General features: G+C 66.3%; 4 protein-coding genes across 4 annotated transcripts in view; 2 read left to right on the top strand and 2 right to left on the bottom strand.

The window, feature by feature from the left end:
- Positions 1-1,889, top strand: part of FBXL20 (F-box and leucine rich repeat protein 20) — a gene marked incomplete at its 5' end in the record, with an annotated part of 36,691 nt that extends 34,802 nt beyond the window's left edge. The window contains one exon of the mRNA XM_084275363.1: positions 911-1,889. Coding sequence (XP_084131489.1) covers positions 911-1,018 — 108 coding nt within the window. The 3' untranslated portion in view covers positions 1,019-1,889. The remainder of the gene's footprint in view (positions 1-910) is intronic.
- A 2,126-nt stretch (positions 1,890-4,015) lies between these two features.
- On the bottom strand, positions 4,016-7,518 carry LOC311201312 (transcription factor CP2-like protein 1; the record flags this gene model as incomplete). Its single annotated transcript, XM_084275680.1, has 15 exons — positions 4,016-4,053; positions 4,119-4,170; positions 4,345-4,490; positions 4,576-4,649; positions 4,776-4,866; positions 4,967-5,060; positions 5,190-5,244; positions 5,324-5,421; positions 5,502-5,612; positions 5,920-6,072; positions 6,163-6,269; positions 6,345-6,450; positions 6,990-7,063; positions 7,165-7,316; positions 7,436-7,518. The coding sequence occupies 15 exons, from the start codon at positions 7,516-7,518 to the stop codon at positions 4,016-4,018; spliced, it is 1,434 nt and encodes a 477-aa protein (XP_084131806.1).
- A 1,033-nt stretch (positions 7,519-8,551) lies between these two features.
- STAC2 (SH3 and cysteine rich domain 2) lies at positions 8,552-12,043 on the top strand (the record flags this gene model as incomplete). The annotated part of the gene is made up of 11 exons (XM_084275362.1): positions 8,552-8,623; positions 9,212-9,404; positions 9,520-9,617; positions 9,893-9,974; positions 10,100-10,197; positions 10,284-10,335; positions 10,416-10,468; positions 11,171-11,253; positions 11,364-11,415; positions 11,502-11,639; positions 11,948-12,043. 11 exons carry the CDS (start codon positions 8,552-8,554, stop codon positions 12,041-12,043), a joined length of 1,017 nt encoding a protein of 338 aa, XP_084131488.1.
- A 1,025-nt stretch (positions 12,044-13,068) lies between these two features.
- RPL19 (ribosomal protein L19) lies at positions 13,069-15,715 on the bottom strand. The gene is made up of 6 exons (XM_084275688.1): positions 15,668-15,715; positions 15,021-15,127; positions 14,409-14,531; positions 14,150-14,270; positions 13,777-13,887; positions 13,069-13,256 (listed from the first exon to the last, which is right to left on the bottom strand). The coding sequence occupies exons 1-6, from the start codon at positions 15,670-15,672 to the stop codon at positions 13,133-13,135; spliced, it is 591 nt and encodes a 196-aa protein (XP_084131814.1). The 5' UTR covers positions 15,673-15,715; the 3' UTR covers positions 13,069-13,132.
- Between the last annotated feature and the right edge of the window lie 1,043 nt (positions 15,716-16,758).

Below are 16,758 nucleotides of genomic sequence, written 5' to 3'. Positions count from 1 at the left end.
CATTGATTATGAAGTTAAGAGCTGTCCTGTGCGTGGGGTTGGATGGGGACAAGAGGCAGCTGGTAGGGAGGAGGGGGAATGGCTGTGCTCACTGAGTAGTAGCAGAGCAGCGCGGAGGAGACCCGGTGTGGCAGTGCTGGTACGTGACAGCGCTGTCCTGAACCTGGGACCCAGAGTTGGGCCACAGCAGGAGTGTAAATGGCTCTTTCTCTCCATGGATTCCATGCCAAGTGTAGGTTGTAGCTGATGCCTCCCACATAGGTAACTCCAGCTAATCCAGTGATAAAAGCCGGGCTGGAGTAGGGGAGGCTGCGTGTCCTTATGAGCAGGACAGAGCGCTGCTCGCACCTGGTGCTCTGTGTCCCTGTGGCTGCCCTCCTGACTCTGTTTCCCCTTCTGTAAAAGGGTTTATTTGCAGAGAGAGCACACATCTGTAGGGGAAGGTGGTGGTCTGTTCCCTGGAGCTACCACAGGTTCATGGGGAGGAAAGAACCACAGAATCCCAGACTGTTGGGTGGGAAGGGACCTTCTGAGCCCATCTAGTCCCACCCTGCCGTGAGCAGGGACATCTCCACTAGAGCAGGTCGCTCAGAGCCCCATCCACCCTGACCTTGAATGTCTCCAGGGATGGGACCTCCCCCTCCTTTCTGAGCACCCTGTTCACTGCAGCACCCAAAATTCCAGTGAACAGGTTGCCCAGAGCATCCTTCTCTTTGCCACATGCAACTCTGGTAACAGAAAGACCTCGTTAATCCAGAGCTGGTGAGGAAATCACGCTGGTAAACTGGAAGGGGTTGAGTCTAGTTGTGACCTGTATGTGAGGACGGGTGAGCCAGGCTTCTTCCAACCCCCCTCTTGCTCTCGTGCCACTGCTGCCCCATCCCTTCACCCCTTGTGTTTGTCTTTGCAGACCCATTTACCCAATATCAAAGTCCACGCCTACTTCGCGCCCGTGACTCCCCCTCCGTCGGTGGGGGGCAGCAGACAACGCTTCTGCAGATGTTGCATCATCCTATGACACCAGAAGCCGTCGTCATCCTCCCCAAAACAGACTTGAGTATTTAATTACACTTGTAGAGTTACAGTGGACACCCGTGTCTCCAAGGAGAGTGTCATTTGCCAGGGCCAGTGACCAGGGCCGCGGCGCCGGGCCCCTGTAGCCCCCCATACACATCCATACACGCGCCCCAGTTGCTCCAGCAGCCCAACGAACTCCGTGCTGTGGGAGCTGGAGCCGCCTTGGCTTCCTTTCTGTAGGTGGATCCGTGTAATTCTGAACCATTCCTCCTGGGCATGGAGGAGGCTGAGGAGGGGAGGGGTTGTTTTGGGAACCTGGAGCGAAGCCGGAGCAACCGTTGCTGCTGTTGAGGTTGGAACAGTGACTGAAACCCTTGGAAACCCTTTTGAGATGGGGAGAGGGGGAGAGGAGAGGAATGTGCTTTAACCCCGCATCCAGCAGAGAAACCAACCAAAAACAAAGAGAAACCTGCAAATCCCACCAAGTTTTGTGTCCGTTTGTCAGTGAGGGAACGAAGCAGCAGCTGTGGTGAGACAGGCTGGACGTGTGCTTCCCTCCCTGAGCTCCCTGAGCACCCTGAGCACCCCCTGAAGGTTCCTCTCCGTGCTCCATGTGCCGCAGCGTCCAGCTCAGCAGCTTCCTCCATCCTCCTGACACCGTGTGAGATCCCTACATCGGGCTCAGGTTTTACCCTCCTGCTTTATTTTTCCTTTTTTTACAGATTTTAAGCCACTCTGGGGGTCAGTTGGGGGATTATTATTATTTTTTCCTCTTTTTGAGATTTACCCAACAAAAAGTTATGAGCCAATAATTGAAATTTAAAGTAATAATAATAATAATTACTTTCACCAATGGAAGCCTGAGCCTGTAACAACCCTTTAGGGAGGTGTGGGAGCGAAAGCTGAGCTGCTCCACAGGCTGGGCTCTCTCTGAGCTGTTTTTAACCATGATAGAGTGTCCAAAATTGGGTTTTACCCCTGTGACAACAACATAACTCGTGGTATAGGGGGGAAAAAAGGAGTTCTAGTCCCTGTTCCAGTGGCTGTGAGTTCCCTGCTCCTCCTGTCCTCTTCCTCCTGCCACTGAGGAAGAGCAAAGTCCCAAAGGGAAGTGGGAGGAGGGAAAACAAACACCCTCTGTTCTTGTCTCACGCTGCTGAGGTGCTGGGTGGCTTTTCCAGACTTTTCCATCTTCTACAGGTAAGTGTCTTGTCCTGGAGGAGGACTGAAGCCGGGGGGTTTCCATGCTCTGGGCTTTCCTGGCTGGTGGCAGCTGGGTTTGGAGGGATTTCAGGGGGATTTCAGGCAAGGATCAGCCCAGCCACTTCTGAGGAGCGTAGGGTGCCAGCTCCATCAGCTCCCATCCCCTCCACGCTGGCCCTTTCCCAGTGCCCCCAGTATGAAATGCCAACGGATGGGGTGGATGCTGAGGGTTTAATGGGGCAGAACTTGGTCCAAACCCCAGCAGGTTTATGGAGGATGAGCTGATGTGGGTGTAATTCCAGCTCTTCCTGCTGCCCGCACCCTGAGGGGGAACAGGAGTGGTTGGTTCACCCCACTGATGGGGAAGTGATGACTGAGGAACCCAAGGAAGCGATGACCAAGGAACCCAGTGGGTGAAGAGCAGGGTGCAGCACAAGGCACGGTTATTTTAGGGTTATTTCAGGTGATTTTAGGGTCCTGTGGGCTTGTTTTCCCCTACCCTGGGTTTGCTTTGAGGATGCCGTGTCACTTCCCCACCACTCCTAGTGCTGCCTGAATCCCTCCAGGCAGCTGGATCAGGGTCTCTTAGTCCCACTAAAGCTGGAACCCCCCTTTGCCCACATCCAAAATCTCCCCCCCCTCCCCATCAATATACACTTAAGGAAGCCTTGTGGCTGCGTGGGAGGAAATGCCGTGTGCTGTGGTTAAAGGATGCTGTCGCTGCCTTCCCCAGACATCACTTCCAACCTCTCCTATTTATTCAAATCCTCTTGAGTGCTGGGGATTCTCTCTCTCTCCCCAAAAAAATCAGTGTGTTCCTATGCTGGGTTGGCAGAGCTCCTTCCTCTGGTGTTCAGGGTGACAGAAGGGGATGGGCACAGGCAGCTCCTGCTCCCTGCCTGGATGTGGGAGGGTCACTCATTGGCTTATCCTGGGGCAGGGGACAGCTGAACCGGGTTTGTGAGCCAGGGTGTGGTTGGCTGACCGATTCCTTTGGAACAGAGAGTGGAGTTTTCAAGGGAAAACTCAAGAATACAGAACCCAAAGCGTTACTTTTGGTTTTATTTTGGTTTCCCAACAGGGTGACAGCATTAAGGTAGCTCAAACTACTTGACAGTGTCCTTTTAAGTCAATTATCCGTCTTCAAATGGACTCTTCCTTATGTTTGTATTTATAAATACCAATAAACACCATTTTCCAAGCCGTGTCTTACCAGAGGAATACCTTTGTTGAGCAGAAATCACCCCAAAACCCTCCCCAGGCCGGGCGGTGTTTGGGAATGCTGCTCCTGCTCCCTGTGCCTGCCCTGGGTGCTGGGTCAGGTACCGGCTCCGGAGGGCACCGAGACTGAGGTCCCATCGCTGGGATGGGTGTCTCTGTGCTGCCGTGTTGAGTGATGGGGAATGGGGAAGGGTGCAGCGAGCCCTGACCCAAACCTGCAGCTCTGCCGGGGTCCCATGGGAAGAGGGGCAGCCCCCTGCCCAGCCCAGGTGGGTGTGGGACCCTGGGACCCCTCACCAGACCCCGGCACATGCCCCAGGGATGAGGGATGTGGCGAAGGCAACGGGGTGGGAGTGGGGACGCGGCTGCCATCAGCACGGGGAGGAGGGGATGCAGAGGAGGCAACGGCCAGGACGAGACCCCAGCCCCTTGCCCCGCACACGAGGGGCTGGGTGAGCCTGGCAGGGATGCAGGGAGGGGCTGGAAGATGCGCTCTGGGGGATGGTGAAAGGCTCGGGCTCCTCTCCATCCTCACGCAGCTCGTCCCATCGCAGGGGTGATGCGGGGCCGGGTCCTACCGCAGCACCAGCCGGTACCCCTCGGGGCCGTGCGCTGCCCAGAGCCGCGGCTCAGCGGGGGCCACCGGCCCCGGCCCGCAGCCCCTGGCACCACGTTACCTTTGCCGATGGCCACCACGAAGCTCGTCTCGTCCAGAAGGTTCCTGATCATCTGTGGAGACGCAGGGTGAGGGGGTGGAGCCGCAGGCTGGGGGCAGGTCCCATCCCAGAGCTCGGCCCCCCCCATCCTGCTGCGGCAAGGGGCTGGGAGCAGGTTGGGCACAGCGAGGGGCCGGGATGGCTGCGGGACCCATCCCCACCCGAGTGTCCCCGTCGGCCCTTTTACCGCGTCGCTGACGAGGATGTGGATGCCGGAGGGTCCCTGCCGGGACACCCGCAGGATCTGGCCCACAGGCAGCCCCAGCAGCTCCGCCAGCTTCCCCGTCAGCTCGGCTGCCGTCAGCTCCTCCAGGTGCAGCTCCTGGTACAGCCCTGGGGCAGGACAGGGGCAGGGTGATGGGCACAGACCCCCCCCCCCATCCCCACACTGCCCTGTGCACACCCCCCCCCCACCTACCTGCACATCTGTCACCCTCAGCACCTCCTCCGAGCTCCTGCGACACGTAGAGAGTCAACCGGGGCCGTGGGCACCTGCGGGGGCAGAGAGGGGATGGGAAAGGGGGGGGGGGGGGGCGCACAGGGTCAGGCACCGCAGAGGGTCCCCAGGGCTCCCCAGAACGTGGCACTGAGGGGGCCCCGAGGGACACACGAGCCCACCTGCCCGCCAGCGCGTTGCAGAGGCGGATGCCGTCGGGGGCTCCGCAGATCTGGATCAGGTCCCTGCGGGAGAGCTTCAGCAGGTCGGCGCCTGCGGATGGGGGTGGCTCAGGGGGGGGTCACAGCTCGGGGGGGGCCAGCTCTCAGCCCCCCCCCCTCTTTCCCCATCCCGGTGCTGCCTGCAGCCTCACCCGTGAAGCTGGCGAAGACGCGGGCGTACGCGGAGAAGCGGCGCTTGTGCAGCCACTGCTGCGTCTCCAGGGGGGATGCGCAGGGGCTCAGCGCCTGTGGGCAGCGGGGCATGAACTGAGCGGGCGCGTTCTCAGCCCAGCCAACCGCTCCTGGGGGATGGGGGGGGTGGGGGGTGCGGGGGGGCTATGGGGGTGCACGAGGCTGGACCGTTGGCACCCTCACCTCGCCAGCACCCTCCGCAGAGCTTTCGGCAGCGCAGGTGGGTGACACACAGACCCTGTGGGGAGCAGGGATGGGGATAACTGGGGGGGGACCCCAGCGATGGGTGGGTGGCCTGCGGGGGGGGACCCGCTTACCTCTCAGGGCTCAGCAGCTTGAAGGGGTGAGGAGGCGGCAGCCCCGGGGTGCCCAGGGGGGGTTGGGGTGCACCCAGCGCGTCTGGCCACGGGGCGCACTTGAGGATGGAGGGAGGGGGTCAGGGGGTGCAGGGTCCCGGGGGAGGGACCCCGATCCTCGGGGGGGGCCGGGTCGCACCTCGGCCAGCACGGTGGTCTCGTAGCCCGGCTGGAATTTCTCCCGCTCCGGTGCCGGCTGCTTCTCCACCTTCTCCCGGTCCGTCTTCTGCTTCCTGTCGGCTCCCTTGGGCTGCGCCGGGAGCCGTGAGCGCGGCCCCGGGGCCGCGGCTGCAGCGGCCGGTGGGGACCCCACAGCCCCCCGACCCCACCCCCCCACCCCCCCGACCCAGACCCCGCCTGACCCAGAGCTCCCTGCACCCAGGTCCTTGGGATGCTCAGCCCCCCGTGCACCCACCCCCTTGTGCCTCCAGCCCCTCCAGGGTGCAGCAGCAGCACCCACCCACCCCCCCCCCCCCCGCTCAGAGCAGGATTTCCCAGTAACGGGGCAGCTCTGGTCACGCTGGGGTCACTGGTACACCCTCCCCCCACCCCAATACCTTGAACACCTTGACGAGGCAGCTGGCGGAGTGGAGGTGCTCGGGGGGGTCCCCCTTGCCCCCCACCCCGAAGGTGTCGATCTGGATGCGGAAGGGGACCCCTTTCTCCCCCCCGTTCTTCCGCAGCGTGAACTCGGTGCTGATGCAGTGAACCTGCCCGGGGACAGCGGGGGCGGCCGTGTGACCCCTCCCAGTCCCCCCAGTACCCCTCCCAGTGCCCCCCAGTGCCCAGCCAGGCCCCACCTGCACGAAGACGGATGTCCGCCTCGATGGCTCCCAGAGGAATTCCACCGTGTTGAGCAGCGTGGGGTGGATTTGGGGATCGAGGATGCCGACGGAGAGCGGGATGTCTGCGGGAGAGGGGTGAGCGCAGCCCCCCCAGAGTCCCCCCCCCAGCCCCCCCAGCCCCCCCCCCCGGCACTCACCGATGTCGAGGATGCGGTCGCCGGGGCGGCTCCACCGCCACCCGTCCAGCTGCTGCTGCTCCGAGTGCTGCAGCCGCCGGTCGTGGAACGTCACCCGCACGGTGCTCTGCGGGACCGGACCGGACGGGACGGGACAGGGACAAGGACAGGGGCAGGGATGGGGACCGGGATGGGACAGGGACAGGGATGGAACAGGGACAGGGATGGGACAGGGACAGGGACAGGGACAGGGACAGGGACAGGACAGGGACGGGATGGGACGGGACAGGGATGGGACAGGGATGGGACAGGGACAGGGACAGGGACAGGGACAGGGACAGGGACAGGGATGGGACAGGGATGGGACAGGGACAGGGATGGGACAGGACAGGGACGGGGACAGGCTGAGCCCGGGACCGGCTGATCGGGCTGGGCTGGGGCTGAACTGGGGGGGTGAACTGGGACTGGGTTGGGGCTGAACTGGGGGTGAACTGGGACTGTACTGGGGCTGAATTGAGGGTGACGTGGGGGTGAACTGGGGCTGAACTGGGGGTGAACTGGGGCTGGGCTGGGGCTGAGTTTGGGCTGAGCTGGGGCTGAACTGGGACAGATCTTTGCCTTGACCTCCCCCCGGTTTGGGGTGCCCCCTCTCTCCCCCCGCCTCACCTTGAGCATCCTCCGTCCCTCCCCAGCGGGGTCCCCCCGGGGGTTCCCCATCATGCGGATCTCATAGGACTGCCCTGCGGGGGGGGACGACAGGGGTGCTGAGCCCCCAGACAGGGCGTTGGGGGGCGGGGGGTGTCCCACCGCCCCGGGGTGCCCCCAGCCCCCCTCAGCTCACCCTGGTTGAGGTAGGTGAGGGTCTCCTCGTGGTGCCGGACGGCGGGGGATGTGGGGGCGCAGAGCACGTACTCGAAGGCCGAGCAGGGGGGCTGCGAGCTGGAGATGCCGTGGGGGTCCTCCTGCTTCAGGTAGGGCAGCACGGGGGGGTCCCTGCGAGAAACACACACGCACCCCCACCCACCCCCCCAGAGAGTGGGTGCTCAGCCGTGCCTCAGTTTCCCCAAAAGCCAGGGGTGCTTTTGGCGGGGAGGGAGGAAAGGGGGGGGCACCTGAGCATCCCAGCGCTGGGGATGGGGTACATCTCCCCAGGGCTGGACCAGTAGTGGTCGGGTTGGCTGTGCCAGAAGAGCATGGCGGGGGGGTCCTGCGGGGGGGGGACACACGCAGGGTGGCAGCAGGAAGGGACAGGTTGGTCCCCCCACACTTTTATAGGCACAAGGAGGGGTGGTGAGGGCGGGGTTAGCCCAGTTAAGCCCAGTTTGGTCCAGTTTGGGGAGGGAGTTGACAGTAAATAGGGGGAGGGGTGGGGGGGTCCCTCCCCCTGAGTTTGTTGTCAATACAAAATAGGGGGGGGGCATGGAGGGGGCACACTCAGGGGTGATCCTTGGGGGGGTTCAGCTTGGGAACCGGCAGGCCAGACCCACCCCCCCCGCGTGTCGTGTCCCTCCCCCCAGCCGTGCCCTGTCCCTTTGTCCCAGCCCAGCCAAGGACATCTGTCCCCCCCCCCCCCGTGCCCCCCCTCCGCGCCCTGGCCAGGGCCGGGAGCCAAGGCCTGTGCCAGGCGCTGCATCGCAATGGGCTCATCCCGCCCGGATTCGGGTCACTGTGGGGAGAAAAGGGGGTTCGCTGGGGTGGGGCTCTGCCCCCCCCCCCCGCCCCCTCCCCAGCGGCAATAGGGGCGTATGGGGTGATAATGGGGGGGGGATATGGGTGCTGCCCCCTCCCCTTGGGTGTCAGGGGGGTGATGGAGTGTCAAAGGGGGGTGTCCATGGGTGCTGCCCCCCCACCCTGGGGTACGGATGGGGGGGGTCTATGTGTTCTGGCCCCCTCAGAGGGCGATGTGACGGGGCGATGGGGGGGCTGGATATTGGGGGGGTGTTGGGGTGTGAGGTGGGGTCGGTGCTGCCCCCGAAGTGTCACCGGGGGGGCTTTGGGTGCTGCCCCCAGCGTGGGGTCCCCCCCACTTAGAGCCCCCCCCCCCAAAAGGGACGCCTGCTGATGATGGGGGGGGTGCCAAGCCCCGCCCCCTGGGGACCGACAGCCAATGGGCAGCCGAGGATTTGCATATCCCCCCATCCCGCGGGCGGGGCGGGGCCGGCGGCAGCTCGAGCGCGGCGCTGTCGCGACAGAGGGACGGGGGGGGGCGGGGGGGGCGTGTCGGGCGCATGACGGAGCCGCCCGGGGAGACCGAACCGGCGGGGCCCCCCGAGCCGCCCCCCGCCGGCACCGGCAGCAAGGTACGGCCGGGGGGGGGGGTACGGGGAGGGGGGGTCAGTGAGCAGCCTGTCCCGGGCACCCGCAGCCGCTTCGGGGTGTCGCTGGGGGGGGTTCAGCTGCCCCCGGATCCCCCCAGCCCGGCCGGGATGCTGCACAGGGGTGGCAGCTGGGGGAGGGGGGGCGGCTGGGCCCTCCCGGGGAGGGGTCCCTGCCATCCCGGGGGGGTCTAGTTATCCCGGGGGGGGTCCCTGCCATCCCGGGGGGGGTCTAGTTATCCCGGGGGGGGTCCCTACCATCCTGGGGGGGGTCTTGCCATCCCGGGGTGGGGGTCTTCTTATCCCAGGGGGGGTCCCTACCATCCCGGGGGGGGTCTAGTTATCCCGGGGGGGGGTCTTGCCATCCCGGGGGAGGGGTCCCTATCATCCCGGGGGTCCCTGCCTGGCGGGCAGGGGTCCCTGGCACACCGGGGGAAGGTCGCTGCTACCCTTTGAGGGGTCCCTCACGGGGTCCCTGCCATCCCGGGGTGGGGGGGTCCCTGTCATCCCGGGGGGGGGGTCCCTCTCATCCCGGGGGAGGGTCCCTGCCATCCCTGGGGGTCCCTCCGGCAGATGCAGCGGCTGAAGCGCTCTCTGTCCCTCCGGACGCTGCTGCGGAGCAAGAGCGTGGAGAGCCTGTTCCCGCGGCCGGGCGGGGGGGTACAGGGCCCCGGGCCCCCCCCGTCCCCCCCCCGTCCCCACGGCTTCCAGCAGTACGTCTTCAAGAAGCATTGTCCCTGCGAGCTGTGCCGGCAGCTCATCGCGGGTGGGTGCTGGGGGGGGGGGTTGTGGGGGGGCGGGGGATGGATTGAGGGGGTGGGGGGGGTTGGGCAGCTCCTACCCCTGACCGTGACCCCCCCACACCCCCCCGCTGCCTGCAGGGAACTCGCGGCAGGGCCTGCGGTGCAAGGCGTGCAAGGCGGGGGTGCATCTCTGGTGCTCCGAGGGGATCTCACACCAGCAGTGCCCCGGGAGGACGGTACGTGCTGGGGGTGGGGGGGCACACACAGCCCTGCCAGCCCCCCCCCCCCCCCCCCCCCAAGAGCATCCCCCCCCCCTTCTCAGCCCTGACCCGGGGGGGCTGCAGGCAGCGGGGTGTGTGGTGCACCCCTGTGTGAGCATCACCCCTGTGCACACAGGGGCAGGCTTGGACCCAGCACCTCCCCCCCCCCAGCACCCCTGGGGGGAGGAGGGGGGGGCGTGGCAGAGCTGGGGACCCCATTTCCTACCCCCTTGTTCTCCCCCCCGCCCCAGACCAGCTCTTTCTGCCGCAATCTGAGCTCTCCCCTGCTGCTCCCAGAGCCGGGGGGCTCCACGCAGGGCTCAGCCCCCCAAGGTAAGCCCCTCGCCCCCCACCCCCCCCGCTCCCAGGCTGCACGTGCCATGGGGTGCACCCTCTCAAGTTGGGCTGTGGGGGGGGGGCCTGACTCCCCCCCCCGTGTCTCCCCCCACCCCATCCAGAGCCGGGGGTGAGGGTGGACCCCGTGTACGAGGCGCTGCGGTTCGGCACCTCCCTGGCACACGGCACCAGCCCCACGGAGCTGCCCCCCAGCACCCAGGTAACCCCCCGGGACTGGGAGGAGTGGGGTGCACTGGTGGGGGGAGTCGGGACCCCCCCCTTCCCCAAGCCCTCCCTCTGTTGTAGGGTGAGAAGGAGAGTGAGGACACCCAGAGCAGCATGGAGAGCCCAAGTGAGGGTAAGGGGGTGGCATGAGGGGTGTGTGTGGGGGGGCCAGGGATGACTGTCCCTTGTCTGTCTGTCTGTCTGTCTTGGCAGCTGTCACCCCAGCTGAGAGGGACAGTGTGGAGGAGAAGAGCCCCGGGCAGCAGGTAGGGGGGTTTCTGGGAGGGACAGGGATGGCAGGACTGGGGGGGGCTCAGGTGATACAGCGGTGCCGTGGGGCAGAGGGATGGGGGGGGCTGGAGGGGGCTGTGGGCAGAAGGAGGGGATGGGGGGCAGGGCATGGGCTGGGGGCCAGGCTGGGGGCTGGCGGGCAGGGCTGGAGGTTGGGGGGTCTGTGTGTGTGTGTGTGTGGCAGTGGGGCAGGGCTGTTGTGGGTCTGTCCGGGCCGTGGGTCTGTCCAGGGCTGTGGGTCTGTCCAGGTTGTGGGGCAGGGCTGGGGGTCTGTCCAGGGCTGTGGGTCTGTCCAGGCCATGGGTCTGTCCAGGGCTGTGGGTCTGTCCAGGCCGTGGGGCAGGGCTGTGGGTCTGTCCAGGGCTGTGGGTCTGTCCAGGCCATGGGTCTGTCCAGGCCATGGGGCAGGGCTGTGGGTCTGTCCAGGGCTGTGGGTCTGTCCAGGCTGTGAGTCTGTCCAGGCCATGGGGCAGGGCTGTGGGTCTCTCCGGGCCATGGGTCTGTCCAGGCCATGGGGCAGGGCCGTGTGTCTGTCCGGGCCGTGTGTCTGTCCGGGCCGTGGGTCTGTCCAGGCCGTGGGTCTGTCCAGGCCGTGGGGCTGTCCAGGCTGTGGGGCAGGGCTGTGGGTCTGTCTGTGGGTCTGTCCGGGCCGCGGGGCAGCGCTGCCGTGTCCGCAGGCTGCCCGGGGCCCAGCGCCCATGTTCTCCTACGTGGCTCTCTACAAGTTCGTGCCCCAGGAGCACCAGGACCTGGCGCTGCAGTGAGTGGGGAGGGGGCTGGGGGGTGTCACGGGGGGGGCAGCAGAGTGTGGGGGACACCCCTCCCCCCCTCCCCCCCCCCCCCCCACTGCCCCGTGTCTCCCCCCGCCAGGCCCGGGGACAGGGTGACGCTGGTGGACGACTCCAACGAGGACTGGTGGAAGGTCAGGGGGGGCCGGGGGGGCTGCCGGGGGCATCCACTGGTGTGGCGAGTGCGGGGGGTCTCAGCCGCCCCCTGGCTGCGCCGCAGGGGAAGGTGGGCGACCGGCTGGGCTTCTTCCCGGCCAACTTCGTGCAGCGCGTCCGGCCCGGGGAGAGCGTCTGGAGGAGCCGCCGGGCCGTGCCCGGGGACCGGGACCGGGGCCGCCTCAGCCTCAGGGAGAACCAGGTACGGGAGGGGGCCGGGGGCGGGGAAACCTGCCGGCACCCCGCTGCCCGGGGCTGTCAGCGCGGTGATGCCAGGGCCGTGTCTGTCTGTCTGTCTGTCCATCCGTCTGTCCGTTTTTCCCATCCCTCCCTCCATCCCTCCCTCCTTCCCTCCCTCCCTCCCTCCCTCCCTCCCTCCCTCCCTCCGTCCATCCCTCCCTCCATCCCTCCATCCCTCCATCCATCCATCCATCCATCCATCCATCCATCCATCCATCCATCCATCCATCCATCCCTCCCTCCCTCCCTCTGCCTGTCTGTCCGTCCCAGATCTGCGTGGGCGTGGGCAGGACCCAGGGCCTCGTCCGTGTGACCAGCGGGAAGAAGAGGGGGCTGGTCCCTGCCGAGGCGCTGACCGAGATCTGAGGGGCAGCATCCAGCAGCCCCCCCACCCCCCAACCCCACCTCCACGTCCCCATCCCGCCATCGCCTCCCCCCTCCCCCGGCTCACCCCACCTCAGGAAGCTCCACCCGGGTGGCCCTCGCCCCCTCCCCTTCCCCCCCCTCCCCACCATGCACCCCCCATCCCTCGGGCTGGGCTGGCTGTGCGGGGCAGGGGGGGGGCACAGGGGTGGCCCTGGCACGGACAGACCCCCGCCCGGCCACCCCCAGCTCCCCCCCACCCCCCCCAGCCCCCTGCCAGCGGGGGGGCCGCTTGCCCCAGCAATAACCCCCCCGCCCCGGGTGCTCCAGCCCCGGATCTGGAATTAAATCGCTGCTGCATCGGTGCCCCCCGGGTCGTTTTTCTGCGCCCCCACCGGAGGGTCCTGGCCAGGCAGAGGGGCGCAGAGCCACCCCCCTCCCAGCCCCCCCCCCCGGGTACCCATCCCACCCCCGCGGAGCCGCTCTGGCCGCGTGAGTCAGGCTGCGGTGAGTCACCAGCTGCGGGGCTGGGCTGAGGGCAGGGGGGGCACGGGGAGGGGGGGATTGGGGGGGGGGGCACAGTGTGACACAGCAGGATGGTGCGTGGGCACGGTGTGTGTCAAGGGCAGGGGCACCCACCCCCACACCCCACTGGTGCCAGCAGGAGGGTGGGGACCCCCAAAACAACCCCCTGAGCCCAGTGGTTGGGGGGCTGCAGTGTGTTCCCCCCCACAGCAGCCTCCAGCCCCCCTCAGGGACCCCCAGAGCCAGAAACCCACCAGCCTTCAGGCCCTGAGGGGTTGGGAGCTGCACCCCCCATCACCACGGGGCAGGGGACATGTTTGGCCCCCTCCCATCATGACTGGGGGGCGGGGGGCACAGCCCTGGGGAGCTGCCAGCCCCAGGGCAGCAGGGACCTTCCCACCACCCCTCTGGAGTCCCACAGCAGCAGGACAGACAGACAGACAGCCAGCAGCTCTTCCCAGCCCGCCCCTCCACAGAACAAAGCCCACCAAGAGCAAGAGGAGTCTGGGCAGGGGTTTTATTGAAGGCTGAGGGCTGGGGAGCACTCTGGACCCCCAAAATTGGGGATCACTTCTTGGTCTCCTCCTCCTTGGAGAGGGTCTTGATGATCTCCTCCTTCTTGGCCTGGAGCCGCTCCTCGCGCCGCTTCCGGGCCTCCTTGGTCTTGGACCTGCGAGCTTCAGCCTGGTCACTGCAGGACATGGAAGGGGGGTGAGTGGGGAGGGTTTGGCCCAAAGAGACTCACAAAAGGGGCTCTCCCACCCCTCTGGGGGGTCCTGGGGCGCTCACACAGCTGCTGAAGCCCCCTCCCCCTTCCCCAGGAGGAGGAGGGGGGTGGTTTTAGTGTGTAACCCTGGCCTGGAGGGGGGACACTGGGCTCTGCTGCTCTACCCAGCTCCTGGCTGGTGTCACACAGAGTCAAGACCCCAGCTTTCTGAAACCTTGGGGGGCTCCTCACCGCCCCCCACCCGGTGTCAGCCACCTACCACCGCAGCTCTGCCTGTTCACAGCCAGCCAAGCAGCTGACACACAGCCCCACACAGCCCCCAGAGCCCAGCCAGGCTCCGGGTCTCTCTGCCTCCAGCTGCCCCAGCCCGGTCCCAGCCCAGTCCCTCCCTGGGGCTCCAGTTCAAGCCGCCAGGCAGCAGCCCCTGGTGATTCCTCATTAAACAGCAAACGAGCTGTGGAGCCGGGGAGGCCGGAGCACTTACGCCAGGAGCTTCTTGCGGGCTTTGTCTGCCTTCAGCTTGTGGATGTGCTCCATGAGGATCCGCTTGTTCTTGAACACGTTCCCCTTGACCTTCAGGTACAGGCTGTGGTACCTACCCAAGCACAACCAACAGGCCATAAACCAGGCTGAGCAAAGCAAGACCAAACCACCAACCACACATCCCCTTCCCAGCTCTGCCCTCCCCCCTGAGAGCCACCCCGCTGACTCCACAGCAGCTCTCCAGCGCTGTGATTCCCAGGCTGGATGGTGTTTCCCTCAACCCACAGGCCCAGGAGCTGCTCCACACCCCGAGGAGCCGGTGTCAAAGCCTGTGGCCAGGCTGCCTGGCGCTGGGCAGGGCTCAGCACACTTACATGTGGCGGTCGATCTTCTTGGACTCGCGGTATCTGCGGAGCAGCCGCCTCAGGATTCGCATCCGCCTCATCCAGGTGACCTTCTCGGGCATCCGGGCGTTGGCTGTACCCTTCCTCTTACCTGGAAAGGGGTGGGGGGAAACGGCAAGAATTGGGTGTCAGTGCTCAGCCCAAGTTCAACAAGAGGCCTTTGGTGAGTGGTTGGGCCTCCTCTTGCCCCAGAGGAAACCCAGGCTCTGGGTTTCTGGGCCCTGCTCACCGATGCCCATGTGCCGGCCCTTCCGGCGGGCCAGGGTGTTCTTGCGGCATCGGGCGCGGGAGTGGACGGTCACGGGCTTGCGGATGATCAGACCGTCCTTGATCAGCTTCCTGATCTGCTGACCTGGGGGAAAAGAAACAGTGTCAGGGTTGTACACACAGTGAGGGGATGCGCTGGTCCCCACCCTGTCTGGATGAGAAGGACGTGACATGAAGGACCAGCCAGACCTTCCCCCAAATCCCCCTTCGCTGCCAGAGCTGCTCCTCTCCCCTCCCCTTCCTCTGGGTCTCTCAGACCTTCTACCAAGGCCTCACCATCTTGCCAGCACACTGGGGAGCTCTCAAGACTCTGCTGATGGCCCCAGTGCTGCTCTGAGGCACAAAGCAGTTGCTCAGGCACCACCTAAGGCTGTCTGAGGGGGTTGGGGAGTCTCCTCTGGATATATTCAAGACCTGCCTGGATGGTGACTTGCCCTAGGGAAGCTGCTTTGGCAGGAGGGGTTGGACACAATGATCTCTAGAAGTCCCTTCTGAGCCCTGCAACCTTGTGATTCTCTAAGCCCCCCTCCTCCCCCCCTCAACGGGGCAACACAGCCACGAGCCCATGACTCACGGGAGTTGGCATTGGCGATCTCGTTGGTCTCGTTGGGATCCAGCCAGACCTTCTTCTTGCCACAGCGCAGCACGCTGGAGGCCAGCCGCTTCTGCAGCCGCAGCATACTGCGGGGAACCAGGCAGAGAACTCAACGCCACGCTCCTTCCCGCGGCTGGGATACTTCGCAGCCGGGGCGGGGGGGGGGAACTGCCCGCAGGGAGTGTGGGGAAGGCTCCTTCTCCTCATCCTCCTCCCCGGGGGGGCGGAACGGCACGATGGGGATGCAGGAGGGGCGGTTACCAAGGGGCTGGGGGGTGCTGCCAAAGGCAGCGGGGCCTCCGAGCTGGGCCGGGGCCTCCGAGCGGGGCTGCAGCCCCGCTCGGAGGCCCCGGCCCAGCTCGGAGGCCCCAGCCCCACTCCCAAGCCCTCCCCCCCCCATCACCCCGCAGGCTCCCCTCAGCGTAGGCCCCGGCCGCCATTTCCCCCCGAGGCCTGAGGAGGCCGCAGCCGCCTCACAACACCCGGGGGCCTCCCCAACCCCGGGTAACCCCCATCACGGAGCCCTCCCCAGCATAGAGAACCCCAACATAAGGACCCTTCCCGCCGGCCAAGCCCCCCAACCCCCTCCAGCAGCGCCGCGGCCCAGCAGAGCGCAGCCCCCTCACCTCATGGCGCCGGCCGGGCGGAGAGGAAGAGGCGGCTGCCTTGGCCGCGCCCACAGCCAGCCCCGCGGGGAGCGGCGCGTACCACTCCTTCACCCCTCCGCTCCGCCGCCGCCGAGAGGCCCTAAAGGCGGCGAAAGGAGAGTCCCCGGCGGTGAGGCGAGCACCGGGCACGGGCGGGACTCTCAGGTCCGCTCGGGATGTGGGAGGAAAGATGAGTTTCCCTACCCGTCTCCCCCCCCTCGCCGCGGAGTGGTACGGCCCGCGCCGGCGCGCCGTGGAGGGCCGGGGGGGTGGCTGTGCGCATGCGCGGTGGCGTGGGGGAGGTTGTGGGCTGCACACGTGGGGGGGAACTGGGGGGTGTTGGGGAGCGCTGGGATGGACTGGGATGTACTGGGGAGGGCTAGGGAGGGCTAGGGAGTGCTGGGGTGTACTGGGAGGTACTGGGATGTTCTGGCGGGCGCTGGGTTGTACTGGGGAGGGCTGGGAGGTACTGGGGAGGGCTGGGGGGAGCTGGGAGGTGCTGGGGAGCGCTGGGATGGACTGGGGAGCGCTGGGGTGTACTGGGGGGCGCTGGAATGGACTGGGGAGGGCTGGGGGAGCTGGGAGGTACTGGGGAGCGCTGGGATGGACTGGGGAGGGCTGGGGGAGCTGGGAGGTACTGGGGAGCGCTGGGATGGACTGGGGAGTGCTGGGGTGTACTGGGGGCGCTGGAATGGACTGGGGAGGGCTGTGGGGGATGAAGTGGGATGTACTGGGGAGGGCTGGGGAGAGCTGGGATGAACTGGGATGGACTGGAGAGCGCTGAGGGGAGCTGGGATGTACTGGGATGCACTGGGGGTGGCGCTGGGGAGAACTGGGAAGAGCTGGGAAGCGGTTGGGAATAGCTGGGAAGAACTGGGGAGAGTCGGGAAGCACTGGGGAGCACTGGGAAGCACTGGGCCTGGGCCCAGCCCTCCCCTCCCAGGGGGCTGCGGGTCGGGTCCCAGCCCGGTTCAGGCCTGGCCCGGGGGGGTGGGTGGGTCTGTCCCCCCCCCTGCCCAGGAAGCGTCGTGTGTGTCCCCCCCCCCGCTGGGCTCCGCTGGTGTCCGGAG

The sequence above is a fragment of the Gallinula chloropus genome (assembly GCF_964237585.1).
Source record: "Gallinula chloropus genome assembly, chromosome: 26".
In the NCBI taxonomy this organism is placed as follows: Eukaryota; Metazoa; Chordata; class Aves; order Gruiformes; family Rallidae; genus Gallinula; species Gallinula chloropus.
This window is presented reverse-complemented; position numbering and strand designations above follow the sequence as displayed.

Coding starts and splice junctions, on each gene's coding strand:
- RPL19 (XM_084275688.1), bottom strand. Junction 14,532..15,020: donor GATCGCCAATGCCAACTCCC/GTGAGTCATGGG, acceptor CTTTTCCCCCAG/GTCAGCAGATCAGGAAGCTG. Junction 14,271..14,408: donor GGGCCGGCACATGGGCATCG/GTGAGCAGGGCC, acceptor ACCCCTTTCCAG/GTAAGAGGAAGGGTACAGCC.